Genomic DNA, 17,998 nt, shown 5'->3' with positions numbered 1-17,998 from the left:
ACTGAACACTCGGCAGGTAACATCATGGTTTCTCCAGAACTATCCTTTCCCAGTTCGTTCACACATCTCGACAACCTTAAACCCCTTTCCTCAGACTGAGACTCTTCCCTCTGCCTCTGAGTCAGAGTGAGCCAGGGTCTCACCCTGGGCTGGGCCTGCTTAACATGCAGAGTCATTTAGTGGGAGATTCTGTCTTTTGGAGTCCCAGATTCCTTTGGAACACCTTCAGAACAGCTCAGACACGCCCCCCTCACTAGGTCAGCACCTGCAGGAAGCAGAGACCACATTGGTTTTTTCTGTCACTGTTCCCAAAGCTCAGAAGCACCAATGCGTGCTGAGTGAACAGTTAGCATGGCATTCAGGCTGGTGTCCACTTCACCACCTGGGTGAGTTAATAAACCACCATGGGAATAATGCATATTCCCATCTCTAAAGCAGGGAAACTCAGAATTGTAGGGGTTACATGAGATAATTCGGATGACAAGCTGCACTCTCAAGAGGTAATTCGTAGTTGTGGTTAGCTCCAAATCCAAGCAGTGGAATGCTCTGGTACTTCTGCTTTCTAGCTTGTTGGCAGCCTCAGCACATGGTACCCAGGTTAACAGTTGGTGACTCTTAGCCAACCCTCACCATTCGCATGCTCCCCCTTGCTCCTTGGGTTCTCCTTCTGCAATGCCTCTTGCCCTGAGTGCCCTGGTGGCTTCCCTTCTCCATTAGTATCGCCAAGCATCACTAAGGCAATAGGTGGTTTCTGACCAACACTGACTTCTTGGGGGTGAAGAGAGTGGCATTTTAAAGCACCCAGGCCTTTGGATTGGGTTGCAGCTGTGACTGTTATAACTGTTCTGCCCTTTGACTGCCTTGCCTGTTACACTGACAGTGAACTCAGTGGAGGGGAAAAAAGCCTGTTCTTTCAAGCCTAAAATGGTGATCAAGACTTTGAAAAAGTACTATTTCTGACCCGCCCTCATTTCATCTATAATGATAATATGATCATGAGTCAGATTTGGTGAGGTTCCAACAATGAGTTTTTGGCAGAGCTAATTCAAGACCAGACATTTTTATGAAGCCAAATCATACAAAAATTGAGAATCAAAGCTGGTGAAACTTTTTCCAGCTTTTAAGGAGTTGGCCAGGAGGAAGGACAGATAGTTTGACATGATATTAAAGAAGACCTAAATCTTAGCACCAACTCTGGCATAGAACTACATCCCTGTTTCCTTTCCTCTGTTAAGTATTTCCTTTGTACATCTCCCATCATTTTCCATTATGTACAAGTTGTAAATGTGAATTGGTTAATTAAATATTTCAGCCTTTCTTTTAAGTATGAAGATTCAGTCACCCCCAGTTTTTTTTTAAGCTTTCTAGATAAGCAGTCTGTTAGTACATGTAGTTAGAGTGCACTGTTTTGAGGGCATGAATGGAAGGCGGGAACACAGGCTGCTCAGTATCCTGTAGTAAGTCTGTGGACCAGTATTGATTTCCATGAAGAGTCAGAGACTTTTTTTAATTTAGGAAGAAGTTAAATCTATGTGGATGAAATAATTGTGTCTGAGATGATTTTCTTGGAATTAATCTAGTGGGAAGGGATGTGGGGAAAAGATGAGACAAGAGTAGCTGTATGTTAGGGTCATCGTATGTTTTGTGTACTTTGGTATCTGCTTGGAATTTTCCATAAGTTCAAAAAAGAAAAAATGAAAATAATTATACTGAAATACTGTATGGACATTAAAATAACATGATAAATTTTAATAAGGCCACGTAAGTAAAGAAATCAGGAAGTCAAGCTTCATAAACGTGTGTGCATACAACAGAATATTTGCTTGGAAAAAGGATATTAAAACATTCGTTGTGGTTATCCTTGGTTGACAGGACTATGAGTGGTTTTCATTCTATATTTTCCAAACTTAATACTACCATAATTTGAGAAAAACGCTTTTGAAAGACCCTAATCTGCATTTGTTCCAGTTAAGTTTCCCATTAAATTGCTCAGGTCAGATTAGAAAATTGCTGTGTGGTGACTGACCTTGTGGCTGTGGATGTTTTGGCCTGTACTGCCCGGCATTCTGCCCTGGACTTTGTCTTGGCAAGGTGTGTGCAGGTGACGTCATGGGCAAAAGCCATTACTACTCAATTGCGCTCGCTCCTTGGTAACTTCTGTTCAACGTGTTCCTTTAACATGCCTTTCCATCTGATTTTAGCGAGCTGGATATGATTTCCACAAGGGTGATGGACATCAAACTTCGGGAGGCCGCCGAAGGCCTTGGGGAGGACAGCACAGGTGAGACCCTGGCTTCCCCCACCCTGGGAAGAGTCTTTGTTTGCTGGGGGCAGGGATGGGCTGGTGAGCTCTCAGTGTGGAGGAGTGCTCGCTCCCAGCCTGCCTGGATAGCCCCAACCCATGCTGTGTCCAGCAGCACACCCACGTTATTTAAGGTCACTCCCAGGTGGTGTTCCCTTGTTTCACTGCCAAACATGGGGGATTTTTAACATCATTGTCATCTTTCTAGAGGTAAACATGTCCTGAGTTTGATTTAAAAGCCAAGGAAGAGGAGCTAATGGATTCATTTATCATCCAAGAATATCTAAAGGTATTAGTAGGAGGCTTTGCAAAGTACAGGATAACCTGATCATCCAGAAAAAATAATGACATCAAAAGAGAGCCTTTGACCCTCTCTCTTATGACATTTATTGTCTTTCAGGAATAAAATATAGCCTCTCCTGAGCTAAATTCCAGACCAGTGAATCATCATCTTAGAACACATTCCAAGCGTTATCAATTATGTGATTAGTTCACTGTTACCCACATACTATTTGTGTCTTGATAGAGTTGTGAAACTGGCATTAAAAACATTGATCTCTCCACAACATGCCTTTCTCCTAGATTAGCCACTTATACTCTTTTTGTTAACAAAGGCCTCCAGATCTCTCTTGTTTAAAGTTAAAATGCCAATAGTGATTTTCTTTGATTTTGTTCAGGAAAAATAGCTTCCAGTAATAGTAAATTCTAGTTGCTATCCACTACCTTCAAATTCTATGTCATGTATTACAGAGAAATTTTTCTGATTACTCTATATTAGAACCACATTTTAGCAGATACTAAATAAATCTAAATAAAAGGTGAGATTCTTAAGATTAGCCCTGAGAAGAAAAAATGGAGTTTTCAAATTTTCTCATATTATGGGACACAGAATTATCGCTTATTTTAAAATAAGAAAATACTCTTTGTGTAGGTATTTCATTATCCTGCAATAACCTCAATAAATTCCAGTTTTGAATATTTACCTAAGTCATCACAAAGAATCAATTTTAAAAAAGAGAGAAACTAAAGGTCCTTTGTTTTTTTTTTTCTAATAATAGTGAGCTTAAGATTATTCAGCCCAACACTCTCCCACTTAAAATATAAAATTCTAAATAAGAACATGTTTAAACTGTTTTAAAAATTAAGAAGTAATAAGGCCACAAAAATTATAGCTGAAAGGAAAAGTGATCACCTTTGTCCTCAGATCATTTATTAATCCTGGAAATTTTGAATTTTATTTTCGTGTTTTTGTGTGGCAGAAGGTGAGATATGGGGTCAGAAAACAAAGTAAAAGTCCTGTACAAAGTGAACCAACCCCTTCCCTACAATAAGCTGGGAGCCCAAGGAAATACAACATCTGAGTAGATTACTAGGGGTAAACCAATACTTGTGAATTTGTAGCTTCAGTTTGTGTCCCTTGAATAATTTAGAGAACCCCAAGCCTTGAACTTGGTTAAATAGTGCTCCTACACTGGACATAACCCCAAGCACTTGTAGAGGCAAACAGACTTCTCTAAAGGGAAGTGCCTTCTATCTAGACCTTAGAGTCTTATAGAACATACTATTTTCAGTACTCTAACAAGCATATAACCAGATATGTAGGTAACAGGGCACCTAAATTAGAGTCAAATGGTATGGATTAAATTGTGTTCCCTTAGAATTTATGTGTTGAAGTCCCAGGTATCTCAGAGTGTGTCCTTATCTGATAATTAGTTTAAGAGGAGATCATGTAATCCAATATAACTGGTGCATTTATAAAAGGGGGAAGTTTAGGAGGCATCTAGGTCCATAAATAAAAACAGACAAAATGACATGAACCTAAGCAAAAGACTTTTATGGAGGGGAGGAGCCAGAGAAGAAGGGAAGGGAGACTGGGAGAGAAGTAGGTGTTGAATAAAATCAAAGTACATTGTATGCATGTGTGAAAATGTCATAAGGAAACTCATTATTTTGTACAGTTAAAAAAGAAAGAGGATATCAACTAAAAAAAAAAAAAGCAAAGGAGGAGGGATATGAACACAGACAAGCACACAAGAAGGACATTGTGTGAATGTGAAGGTAGCCACTGGAGTAATGAATCTACAAACCAAAGAATACTAAAGATTACCTGCAGACTTCTAGAAGTCAGCGGACAGATGTGGAACTGATTTCTCTCCATCGCAGCCCTGAGGGATCCACCTCTGCCAACACTACCTTGACCTCAGTCTTCTCACTTCCAAAAGACAGTGCACTTTTGTTATTTAAGCCACCCAGTTTGTGCTGCTTTGTATGACAGCTCTGGAAACTTTAGTAACATAGCAGAAATAAGAGAAACACACAAAAAATCATCAAACATCAGAATTATCACATACCTGTAATAAAACATTGCATACTATTTTGGAAGATAATAAGAATGTTTGAAAACATCTTGAAGTTCAAGGGAGCCATAAAAAGTAGCATAGTACTCAGCCAATGCAATAAGGCAAGAAAAAGAAATAAAGGAAATAGAGATGTAAGGAAGAAATAAAACTTTTTGCTGATGACTTGATTATCTAACATTTACAAAGAAGTACCCAGAATTCGTACACAAGTTTAGCAGGTTTACAAAATGTAAGCTCATTATACAAAAATCAGTTGCATTTCTATCTACTAGCAATGAATAATTGAGAAATCAACAGCTTTAAAAGTATCATTTGTAATAGTACCAAAATTGAAATATTTAAATATACCTAACAAAATAAGTGCAAGAATCTGTATATTGACAAATACAAATAAATGTGTGTCTTGGGAGACTAAGGAAAGAGAATTACAAGTTTGAGGCCACCTAGACTACACAGAGACCCTCTCTCAAATGAATAAACAAAATACCCCACAAATAATTGGTTAAAGCAGTGAACAAAGACCTAAATATATGGCGAGTGATACTGTATTTATGTATTAGAACACTTAGTGTTGCTGAGGTGCTAATTCTCCCCAAATTGAGCTGCATCTGTGGTGTTAGTACATATAGGTGTGTTACACTGTTTAAAAGCCAGCTATATTGGGGGCATGGCTCGAGTTGTAGAACACTTGCCTAACATGTGCAATGCCTTGGGTCCAATCTACAGTACTGCAAAAAAAAATGTTTAAAAAAGTGAGCTGTGACACTCAGAGATACAGTTGCTCAATGTTCTCTAGCAGAAATATTGACCAGTAATCACTTATTTGATTTCCATGAAGATTCAGAGATTTTTTTATTTAGGAAAAAAACACATTTATATGGATAAGATGACAGTAGTGCCTGGGATGCTTTGCTTTGAGATAACCCATAGGAAGAGGGGAGAAATTGGTAAATATGAAGCAATCAAAATCCCAACAGGACAATTTGCAGGTATCGGCAAACTGATTCTAAACGTCCCATGAAAGAAAGCAGAGGACTCGAATAGGTAAGAAAACCTGGAGAGAACAAAAGTTGAAAGACTCACAATACTTGACTTTAAGACTCACCATGAAGTCATGGCAGTCAGGACAGTGTGTTATAGGCAAAAGGACAGATGCATAGAGATAGATAGAACTGAATAAAATCCAAAAATAGATCACACAAGTATGGTCAGTTGGCTTTTGACAAAGTTGCAAGTGCAACTCAGTGAAGAAGGGATAAGATAATCTTTTCAACAAATGGTGCTAGAACTGAACGTTCACATGTTTAAAAAATTGATCTATACCTCATAGATTATCCAAAAATTATCTCAGGCTGGGTGCTGGTGGCTCACGCCTGTAATCCTAGCTACTCGGGAGAGGTCAGGAGAATTGCAGTTCAAAGCCAGCCCTGGCAAATAGTCCATGAGACACCATCTCGAAAACATCCAACACAAAAAAGGCTGGTGGAGTGGCTCAAGGTGTGGCCCTGAGTTCAAACCCAGAACCGCAAAAAATTATCTCAAAATGTTATTATAGACATACACACAAAACCCTAAAGTCTTTAAGGGACTTAAAAAAAAGTCTTGTCTTTAAAAGTCTTTAAAAGACTTTAGGTCAGAAAATATTTCTGACCTACGATTAGCCAAGAGTTCTTAGATATGACACATCAATCCATAAAAGAAAAAATTAATACATTAGACTTTTTCAAAATTTAAAACTTTTGCTCTGTGGAAAACACTATTAAGTAAAAAAATAAAAATACATGCCACAGACTGGATAAAAGATTTGAAAATCATACTTGATAAAATATTTATATCTACCATGTCTTTAAAACTATTGTTCAGTCCTCAGTACCACAAATAAATAAATAAACTATCAAAATTCAGAATCTTTGCTCCCATTTCCTGCATGAAGGCAGGAAATGTTTCTCTCTTTTTCTCTACAACCCCCCTTGTCTATACTTTATCCTGTTATACTAAAATAAATCCTTGCTGAAACTTAAAAAAAAATAACTATCAAAATTCAAAAAGAAGAAAACCTAATTTTAAAAAATGGGCAGAGCATTTTGAAAGATGTTTTATTTAAGAATGTGCACAAATGGCAAATAAACACATGAATAAATACACGACATGTATAATCACTAAACGGTGCAAACTAAAATCTTAATGAGACACATTACACACTATTAGAACATCTAAAGAAAGAAAAGTGAAAAGTTCTAGTGAGGGTGCAAAAAGGAACACCCATTTGGGAAACATTTGGCCAGTTTCTTGTAAGTTAGGCACACACTCCCAACTCCTAGGTATTTGCCTAAGAACAATGAAAACTTACATTTACACAAAAATATAGCAACTTTATTAATAATTGCTAAAACCAGAAAAGAATCCAAATGTCCTTCAACTGGTTGAAGGATTCAACCAATCAGTATTTCCATATAATGGAATACTACTCAGCCATAAAAAGGAATAAGCTATTGATAGACATAGCAACATGAATGGGACTTTAAGTCAAAGAGCCAGAATATATATGTAATATGACATCCTGAAAGAGGCTAACCTATAAGAACAGAGAAGATACCCATCCAGGGGTTAAAAGGAGGGGAAGGTTTGACTACAGAAAAGCAGCAAGAAATTTTGGGGACTGACTGATGTTCAGTTCTGCATCACATCTTTGTTTTTATTTTTGGTGGGACTGAGCTTTGAACTCGGGGCCCCCCACTTGCTAGGCAAGCACTCTGCCACTTGAATCAAAACTCAGCCCTTTTTGCTTTAGTTATTTTTCAGATAGGGTCTTGCACTTTTTGCCTGGAGCCAGCTTGGGACCACAATCTTCCTATTTCCACTTCCCATGCAGCTGGAATTACAGGCATGAGCAACAGCACTCAGTCCTTAAAAGTTCAGCATCTTGATTGTGGAGAATTGTGCTACTCTATATATGCTAGAAAGAGTGTTTTTACTGTAATAAGCTTTAAAAATAATTTTTAAAAATATAGGAGATTTAAAATCAATCAAATGAGTTTCTGAAAGTAAATATAATTACTAAAATTTCAGTGGATGGGTTTAACTCATTGTATCAGCTCATGATCACAAGAAATTATAGAGTGTAGGATGGGAGGATGAAAAGATGGAAAATGCAAAAAAGAGGACAGAGACATAGGACAAGTGAAAAGTTGTAACATGTATTTAGCACAGTTTCAACAGGAGAGAGTGGCTGAGAATTTTCTGAAATTGGTTACAATGATAACCAATCCACTGACTTAAGAAATCCAGTGAATCCCAAGAAGGATAAATAAAAGGCAATGTGTGCACTGAAAGGGAAGAAACCCAAAGTCCAGATTTAAAAAAATCTCAAAACCACTAGGAAAAAAAGATTACTTTTCACAGGAGTGAAAAATTGATGGCTGCCTCCTCTACAGTGTAATACTATCCATGAGAACCCACAAAACCGTGGAACAATAGCTCCAGTATATCCTTAGGAAAAAATGACTACTGGCCCAAATAATGATAAGGAAATGGAAATATTAATTGCCCTGATTTGATCAGCACATACTATATATTCATGTATTGAAATATCACACTGTATACCAGAAATCATGTGTTAATCAAAAAAGTAAAACGTTTAAGGAGATGGAAATGTCAACTATCCCAACTTGATCATTCACCTGTACAAATGTCAAATTGTCACACTGCATCCCACAAATTCATATGAATAAAATAATAATTTTTTAAAAGAACTTGGGATATCACATAGCCTTTACCTCAACCAGACTTTTGTTGTTACCTATGTATATTTAGAGATTCAATTTGATTTCATATAAGAAGAAAAGTTGCTTGAGTTTTGATTCTGTGATCATACTCAAAAGACATCTCGGCTCATTTACTTAAATATCCTAAATAAACAGAAATCAAGATTTGTTTTCAGGTGTGGAAAACGGCAGTGCATCTGCTGTCTGGCCGTGGTGTTTCAGAAACACACAGCTGCTGTGAGGGCAGAAGCCTGGCTTTCCTCCATTGTGTGCCTATCTTATACCTGCACACAAACACGCTCTTCCTAATTTTTTTCTTTTGATCTGTATAGGAAAGAAAAAATCCAAATTTAAAACATTCAAGAAGTTGTTTGGGAAGAAGAAGAGAAAGGAATCACCTTCGTCGACAGGAAACAGCACCTGGAAACAAAACCAGGCCAAGACTGAGGTCATTGCCATTGAGTCAGGGCCAGTGGGCTATGACTCTGAGGATGAACTTGAGTAAGTAGTTTTTTGTGGGGAAAACCTGATTGGATAGTTGCTGTGTCCCATGCTGTATGTATCAAAAGTCTATGATGACTGTCAGCATGGATACTATGCACCACCATATAAATGAGCAAAAAAAGCCATAGATAAGCTTTGGAACCTGCCCAACATCTTACAGCTAAAAGTGGCAGGATTAGGATGGAACCCTGGCTTAATTTAACTAAAAACTCTTTTGAGGGCCTGGAATATGATACTAGAAGCATGTATTTCTCTAAACTTGAATACTGAGTAGTCTAATAAGAGCCCTCTCACTAGATGGAGGCGAGGCTGGGTAAAGAGAAACTTTCTATTGTTCAGTATTAGGAAAAACCAACCACAAATATCACAAGGAATAACAGACCCAATGTGAGTGAAAATTTGAGGGGATCTAGTGAAGAAATCCCTATTTTTGTAACTTGTGTTTCATTAAAATATGGTTGTCATGTGTACACTCGTTATTCCAGCTGTTATTTCTGTCATCTGTTGCTATCCAGCTTTTAAAACTTGGCCCTCTTATTTGAGAATAGGAAGCATGCATACTGTCCATCAGAGTTGGGGGACGGGGCAGCTGACATGAGGTCCTGGGCTTGAACATCCCAACAAGGGTGTCCTGTCCCTTCTCCTGCTCCTTTCTCCTCTGCTGCCTCTTCACGTGCTCTTAGGTGTAGAAATCATACTGACCACTTGGTGGCACCAAATGACCGAAGAGGAAAGATTAGGTTTGATTCAAGCGTTTGCAGCACTAGCAGGGAACGCCTGCCTCATGAAGCGTGGTGGGACCTAGCTGTTCGTTAGGCAGTGTGCTCTGGACCTTTGGGGAGTAAAGTTTTGTGGTGATAACATTACCAATTATTAACTGTCATCACTGGCTAGCCCCAGAGGAGCTCTAACACCCACCACCCCACTTTCTGAGGAGCACATGGTGCTGGTCTGGGGACAGGCCTGGGAGTGACCCCTCCAACCTGGAGCTGGAGCATAGCCAGCCACGCCCTTGTCATGCCCTCTGTCTGACAGAAGCTTGGGGAAAGTGGGGACAGGGCCCTTTTTGTCTTTCTAGTCCCAGCACCCAGCAGGGAGCTATTCTTCAATTACTGGTAACAGTTTACCAGGACTGGCCTGGTAAACTAGAGGAAGATTAGAGATGGGGTATGGATGAGTCCAGAAAGTGACAGTGATGTCTTTCAAGAGCAGCACTGAGGAAGAGACCAGTCCTCTAGTTCCCATGAGCGTCTGTGTGCCTTTTAGTCTGCAGCAACTTCCTGTCCATGGCCGTGGCAGGGTGATTCCCTGGGCTGAGGTGCATTAGTGCTGGCAAAGCCCATATGGGCCCCGTGGGCTTAAGTTGATGCCCATTTATCACATCTGTGTCTGTGCAGTGAACGTCTTAAGTCTCTTCATCTGTAGCAACGTCCCTGCGCCCTCCCCTCTTCGTTTCCTGTCATTGATTTGGTGGAGCACAAGCTCCTTTGCCCTGAAGAATGTCTTGCACTCTGAATTTGTTCTCCTTGTTCAATTGAACATGTGCCTGTATGCTCTCAGGACCTTGTAAATCATTGATTTAGAAGAGTGATTAGATTCAGGCTCGAGATAGTGTTGGGTGTGTCCTGTCCTTGCTGAATATTTTCTGGTTGTCTCTTGTCCACTGAGGCTCAGATGAGCCCTGGATCATCAGGTTGTCAGCGTGATCCCTCCATCAGTCTACACCTCTTAACATTTGCTGATGAGCCAATATTTCATTGCAAAATTGTGGTTTTTCTATTTCCATTGTTCATTTTACATTTGTTATCTGGATTTCTCTTCTTTCCACTCTCCTCGCCTGTACATACACACTAGCAGTACTGGGTTTGCAGGCAGGCACTCTACCACTTGAGCCATGCCCCAACCCTTGTTGCTTTATTTTTTGTAGCTAAGCTCTCTCACTTTTTGCCTGGGGCAGGCCTCAGACCTCCATCCTCCTGATCTCCACCTCCTAAGTAGCTGGAATTACAAGTGTGATCCACCATGCTAGGCCCTGGATCTCTTCTGTGAAGAGCTTTCCTTCATCAGCTCCAAGGTTGCCCTGACACAATCTGTACAGGAAAGACAGGCCAACATTGACTCTGCTTCAGACTAATGACCTGGTACCCTATGCATGCCTCCCAATAGTGGCCATGAGTTTGGATTTTTCTTTTCTTTTTTTTTTTTAACTCAAGTATCATTGTGAGCACATTGATTTTTATATGTTTGGTTTGTTTTACTCCATAGCAGTCTTCATTCACTTTAAATGCTAAAATTGTCCCATCTGGGACTATCGAGAGTCACTTCAGATTAGCTCCTGGATTCTTTTGACATGAGCCCATCCATCTTTGAAAACTTCCTTGCTTTCCTGCACAATGAGAAATGCCAGGTTTATGTCTTTTTTTTTTTTTTTCTCAAAGATCCTGGTTCCTCCTCTCTTTAAGTGTGAAATGGTTTCAGAGACAATCTGGCTGCCCAGGGATGATTGCTAATTGGCTCTCATTGCTTCTAGTCCTTTCTAGTGGATATGGCTAAGATGTGTCTTATTTTCTAAGAGAATAAATCATTTTTATTTATTTATGATTCAAGTTTAATAAGACAATTTTTTACTTCTTTGTTCTTTGTATTCTCTTTTCTGTTATGCTGAAAAACTTGACTTCTGATGATAGTAATCAGTAATTCTGATTATAGTAATCTCTTAATATAAGATAGCAATTTTATTGCTCCCTTTCCCACACAGAGATTACATATTACAATATTGTTTTATACTCTGTTTAAAACTGTTTATATTACTGCTAATAAAGCTACTGGGTACAATTTGATATCTTTGTGTTGTTCTTAGAATTCATTCTAATCCAGATATGGAATGAAAAGTCATTTGGATATAGAGTTAAAGTCACTTGAAATCATACTTTCTCTTTGTGTGTTCTGTCAACAGCCTAACATGAAATTATGCTTTCTAGTTTTAGAGACCATTTTGTTTCCATTTTTGTTTGATTTTGTCTTTGTGTAAAACATTTCCATAGTTCCAAAGACAAAATTGTAAATGAAGGTAACTTTGACCCTGTTTGCCCTTCTAGTTCTTTTTATCCTGAAGGAAACAACTCGTATTCATTTGTTACTTATCCTTCTTACTTATTTTTAAAAATATAAGCAAACATGGGCTGATGATGTGGCTAAAGCAATCAGAGCACCTGTGTAGCAAACTCAAGGCCCTGAGTTCAAATGCTAGTACCACCAAAAAAAATTTGTAAGCAAACACACATATGTTCATAGATGTATTTATCCCCCATTTTCCCAAACACAGCTGTCATACTATGAACATTGTTCTGCAGAGTTTGTTAGGTTCTTACTTAGCTTCATCTGGTGAACCTGGTCCCAATGCAAAGAGATCTTTGTCACCCACATGGTGGCTGTCCGCTGTTGGAAGGAAATCCAGATGTGTGTGTGACCTTTGTGTTAATAGCTGCTATTGGCAGAGAGGACCATGTGTTCTTACCGAGTTGATTTCTTCCCTGAACTATGAAGACACACCCTTCTGGGAGCCATAGGTTCCCACTTGCAAGCTTGCTATTGAAGGCTAAAAAGTTTAATTACAAGGCAGTGCCACCAACCAACACAGTAGGGCAGGGCCACACCTCAGTCTCCAATGCCCCACAGAAGACAGGATGCCCAGGGAGGATGGGGTGGGGCTAGTGTGCACAAGATGTCCCATGTATGCAGAGGTGGCTTTCCTTCCTTCTCTATGGGTCTCAGTCATCTCCTTCCACCTATTGTTTAGGCTTCTAGGAAAATCTGACAGCTAATTCCCACATCCTCTGAGCACATTTTATGAATGTCCTGTGGGTTCAGATCCAAATCAGATCCTTGAGCTCGGGGCCGGGGTTAATGATGATAGAGGGACCTGCCGTCTATGCTCCAGAACATAGCATGGTGGTAGGGTTGCACGGACCATGCCAGATCATAAAACAAGGCATGGCTTTTACAGATTTGCAGTTCTCTTTCAAAGGAGCCACAGATGTGTGGTTTCACCCATCTTCAGAGGATGTTCTATAAGCAGGACCTTAGTTGCTGTGTAAACTGCCTCCAGCTCACTGAGGGGCCCTCAGGCCCTGGCCTCACCCTCCCAGGACATCCAAGACAGTTTTTCACAGAACCTAGCCAGCACCAGCCCTTCTTCTCTGCAGGCATGCTGTCTTGGACCTCACACTTTGTCAAACCTTGTTTTTTCCACTAATAAAAAGACTTCCTTCGACCTTCATATCTCTTAGGAAAATTCCCCTCTATACCGTGCTCCTGATAGTAGCCTGTGGTATTTGACAGTGAGGGGGATAAACCAAAGTGAGGGGCAACTAAAAACTAAGCACAGCAGAGGGGTCATGTATGATGTGCCGCTAACCCACCCCCCTTTCTCTGGGTGCCCCAGGAGTCAGTGACAGATGGAGGTGGCCAGAGGCTCACAGTGGCTCTTTTATCCTAGGGAGTCCAGGGGCACACTGGGCAGCCGGGCCCTCTCACACGACAGTATTTTCATTCCTGAGTCAGGACAAGACCCAGCTCGGCCAGTGCGAGTGTTTTCCCAAGAAAACGTGTGTGACCGGATTAAAGCTCTGCAGGTAAGCACTTCTTTGGCGGTATCACTTGCTGTATATGTCAGGTATCAATCCAGAAGACTCCAAATGATTTCTCCTTGGTTATCCGATATATTTAAAGTAGACTCACATATACTTCACGGTTTGCCTAAGACACTCAAGTTACTCACACCTGGATCTTGACTCACTCTAAGTTACAACTTAAATGACCAAGAGAGATGGCAGTGAGAGAGCAGGGTGGCAGATGCTCTATCTGCTCAGTGCTCTGTACTACACAAGGGCATTGAAGACATATCTTGAGTGAATGAATCAGAGGAGGAAGATTTGTTGATAGCTGTTGTTGATGAAAATGCTAAAAACATGCTCTTTCTTTCAATCTAGTTAAAAATACAATGTAATGTGAAAATGGGACCACCGCCTCCGGGGGGACTTCCTGCCAAGCGGGCAGAGGACACTGGTATGAGCTCTGAGGATGACGGGCTGCCCCGGAGTCCCCCAGAGATGTCCCTGTTGCATGATGTGGGACCCAGCACGACCATAAAGGCAAGTGCAGCCTGTGTCACTGAATGTTTCCATCAAACCAGCCACTGAGGGCAGCGGGAGCTCCTGGGCCTCTGTGTGCTTCTTCCCCCACCCCCTATCCCCAGTGGAGATCTCCATGAGTGAGGGAAGTGAGGCATCCCAGGTCACTGGAGCCACACAGTTGGCTCTTGGACTTTGTTTATTTTCATTCTTAGAGTAGAAATTCAGGTCTGATTAGGAGATAAGGTTTTGGTGACATCTTTTTTATGGTGGTATGGCAGATCTGATACAGTCAAACCCCTACGTCATTTTTCCTTTCTGAGCAGATGACAAGACCCAGAATCCATTTAAAAGAAGGGAGATACCTTTGTGTGAGTTTTCTGTTACCATGACATTGACCTATGGACAAAGGGAACAGTAAGCATATATCCCTTAATCTCAGCTCCATGTCAGAGTCATGACCATGAGAACCTGTTGGTTTAGGGGGAGTAACATGAGGTCTGTTGCTGGTAAACAAGGCAGCAGGGAAAGTTTGACAGGCGGGAGAGGAGTTTATGACCTCAGGAAACTCATCCCCATGGTATCCAAGAGGAGGCTCCTGAGGAATTGAGATCTTTCTTGTACATAAACATTCCTGCATACTCATGATGCAATTTTCATGATACTCATGCTGCAATAACAATAAAATGTTATTTTATCAAAGTAGGAGCACTTAACACCAATACAATGTTCTCATACATAAATGATAAAATAGATGGTCATTTTCCCCATGTAGATAAGCCTTGCTGTTGGGTGGATGCAGTTGGAGTTGACAAATGGAAAACAAATGAAGGCCAGAGTTTATGTTTTGTATCCCTGGTTATCCTTAGAACACTTTCACCTCTGGCCTGGCTGAGGGGCTGCTCACAGTGATGTTGTAGGGCTGCACTAGTTGTTCTGGTTTATATTCAGTAACTGCTCCTCATTTGGGGTATAGTTGTGGGTCCCAGAGTGTCAGTGATGATGTGGCTGAGTTTAAGTCAGCCATGGAATGGGGATTCTCAGAGAGCTAGCAAAAGAATTGCTCTCTCCAGGATTCTGCTCCAGACAGAGCATATCCCTGCTTACTCTAAGAGAACAGTGGGCTACTCACTCTTCTCCGGCCTCAGGAAGGACTAGGTAATCCATGCTGATGAGCAATCCTGTATTCCTTTGCGCCTTAAAATACTCCCATGTACAGTTTCATTGTCCCGCTCTCAGGCATAGATGTAACTTTGTGAGTTTCAGGCCACGTGGTGGGAAGACACATGGGAGCTGTTGACTGACTATCTCTTCCCATCCCATGGGTCTCTGACTCACAGCACCCTGATTTTCTGACTTTAGACAGGACAGTCAGGACAGACGAGTATAATCTAGCCCCATTCATTAAAGATTGAGCCCAGCTCCAAACCTTCTCGGCACCATGATGTACAAATTCCAATCAGCCGCATAGGGCCCACTCATGTTAGGCCAGGGGGCTAATTCCTATGGTTGTTACTTTATTTTTTTAAAAGAAGTTCTGAGTTTTTATTAATTATTGGGTAATATGCACAACCCACTAGCTTCATAGGAAACCAAAATTTGGGTTGTTAAGATGGAAAAATATAGGCAGTCTTTACTATCATAGTTTGGAGGATCCATTCATTGAATTTTAAGCCCAGAGAGCTTTTTGTGCACAACTGGCGGACTGAGAGGAAAAAACAATGCACCCATTTTAAATGTGCTTGTATAACACATGGCATTTGGTATAATGGCACTTTAGATCTCAAGAAGATAGTATTGTTTCATTTTATCCTGTGTGTCACCTTCCCCAGGTCCACGTTTGACAGACCATTGTAAGATGAGTGTGTGAAAAAAAATATCCTTAGGAGCAAATATTTGATGTTCCTGACAGGATAAGGTTTTCAGAAAATATGTGAAGTCATTTTTGAAGTTCATCGCCACATGAATCAACAACTAAAGAGTCTTGACTTGGTGATTGTGGTTAAGATTACACATCTAGGGCTGGGGGTGTAGCTCAGTGGTAGAGCACTTGTGTAAATGCACAGGCTGTGTCACCACCAGATTGTATGTCTCACTGGTCATATGCTAGGTTTTCTGCTATGAAGATCTTAGTCAGGTTTGGCACCTCTTGGAATTTGTGTCCTGGAAAGGTTTGGGGAAGGATTAAGTGAGATCAAGTAGGTAGGTGCCTCTTCTTCCCTGCAGAGCCAGCAGGCATCTCCTTACCCACAGGCATGGTCCCACCCCCTGCTTCCTGTCTGATGGCCAGTCCCATGTGAACCACTCTTAGCTACTCCTCAGTGGCTGAGTCTCTCACTTTGAGGATGAACATTGGAAAGCAGCTATCACCCAGGATCATCCCTAACAAAAGTTTCTGAACATCAAGGAATTGCTTCAGAAGCCTTTGAGCTGCATTTCCCATAGGAGGCCACCTGCTAGACTTTTAAATCCTCCTCTTCCAGAATCATCTAGAAGCACAGACTTCAGGAAGAATTGAGTGACTAGGAATAAGCAGTGCAGATGTGAATACTGTCTGGACGCTATCAGCCCATCCATGAAAATACGACCCAGCTTCCCTGCTTCATCATTCTCCCCAGACACCCATCAAGCCCCACCCCCATGTAAGCACATCACTGATCAAAGGTAGATCACAGTTCTTACAATTCTCCTGAGTTATGAATGAGTTGGTCTTTCCAGTACCCAAGAACCTTCAACAGAAGTGAGAGTTCTGAGGCCGGAACAGCTGAGTTCCCTAGTGGGGAGATCAGCTGTGGCATTAGGGAAGAATTTGCTGATGGACAGAGGTCAGGGAATTTAAACTCCATGACAAGATCCCCCAACCTAGGGGTCAGAGCCAGAGCCAGAGCCATCCTCCCAGGCAGTACCAATGCAGAGAGACCCACATGGAGATCAGGGCAGCAGCTGTTCACTATTTGCAGCCTTTGGGATGCTAGGTTTATAGATGGGTAACCAAAGGCCCATGTTTGTCACAGACGTAATTGTTCTCATGTGCGCAATGACTGTGTTTATATCTCATCTTTGTTCTCGTAAATCCTGGGTAATGAGAAAAAATGTTTTTTATTAAGTCGCTATACATAGAGAGTAAAGTTAAGGATTCTGTACAACTTTGAAATATGCACATCCTGTCTGAGACCCTTGAGGATTATCTGGGAAAGGTATCACCTGCTCAATCTAAGACAACGTTCCTGAGTCACCAGGTGTAACAAACAGTCGAAGCCAAAGCTTCAGGCACAGTTGTAGTCATGGCCAGAAGTCCTGCAGTTTATTTTTCTTTTCCTTACTTTATTCCCACAAGTACCTGAGTTAGCTAAGAGTTAAATTAGATAGTATCTACTTCCAACCCATTTCCCTCAATTTGATAATTATCTCCTCTCAGCTTACAGGAATAAACTTTATGCTGCCATTGATAAATACAAAGGACCATTTTGTGAACAAGGAAAATAAGTTCTCTGAGGTCATTTCTCTGCAGGGATACTCCCTGAGTCAGTTAGTCCCTTTAATAATGTCATTGGTGAAAGCTGCTGGGTCCCTCCTATGTGTGGGGTTCCTAGAAAAGAAAACAAGCCCTGGGAGCTTGCCGTTGGAAGATGGCAATGGCTGTTTTCATGAAGCCTTACTAAATCACTGTGCAGTGAATAAAAGTACGTTCTTAAGTTAAAAGCTAAAATGTGACAAATAGTATTTATCACCATACTCAAATAGAAAGGATGGCTTGTTTGAAGATCTCAGGGTAGCACCAAAATCCAGCAGCTCCCAGCTTCTTCCTCTCTACCTCACCCCTGCTCTGGGCCGAACAAGCTCACTGCTCACTGCTCTGTGCTGAGATTGTGCTTTGTGAAGGGACTCGCCAACTTCAGTGGGCAGGTGTCTTATGGTGTTGCCTTCGTTTGTCTG

General features: G+C 41.0%; 1 protein-coding gene across 7 annotated transcripts in view; it reads left to right on the top strand.

The window, feature by feature from the left end:
• The window catches only part of Cracdl (CRACD like), a 131,169-nt gene that overhangs the window by 81,023 nt on the left and 32,148 nt on the right, over positions 1-17,998 (top strand). For all 7 annotated transcript variants that reach the window (XM_074050335.1, XM_074050334.1, XM_074050333.1 and 4 more), the window contains exons 2-5: positions 2,202-2,281; positions 8,759-8,927; positions 13,429-13,564; positions 13,922-14,083. In XM_074050335.1, coding sequence (XP_073906436.1) covers positions 2,212-2,281; positions 8,759-8,927; positions 13,429-13,564; positions 13,922-14,083 — 537 coding nt within the window. In that variant the 5' untranslated portion in view covers positions 2,202-2,211. The remainder of the gene's footprint in view (positions 1-2,201; positions 2,282-8,758; positions 8,928-13,428; positions 13,565-13,921; positions 14,084-17,998) is intronic.

The sequence above is a fragment of the Castor canadensis genome, chromosome 12 (assembly GCF_047511655.1).
Source record: "Castor canadensis chromosome 12, mCasCan1.hap1v2, whole genome shotgun sequence".
In the NCBI taxonomy this organism is placed as follows: Eukaryota; Metazoa; Chordata; class Mammalia; order Rodentia; family Castoridae; genus Castor; species Castor canadensis.
Note: the sequence above shows the minus strand (reverse complement) of the source record. Positions and strands in the feature narration are given on the sequence as shown.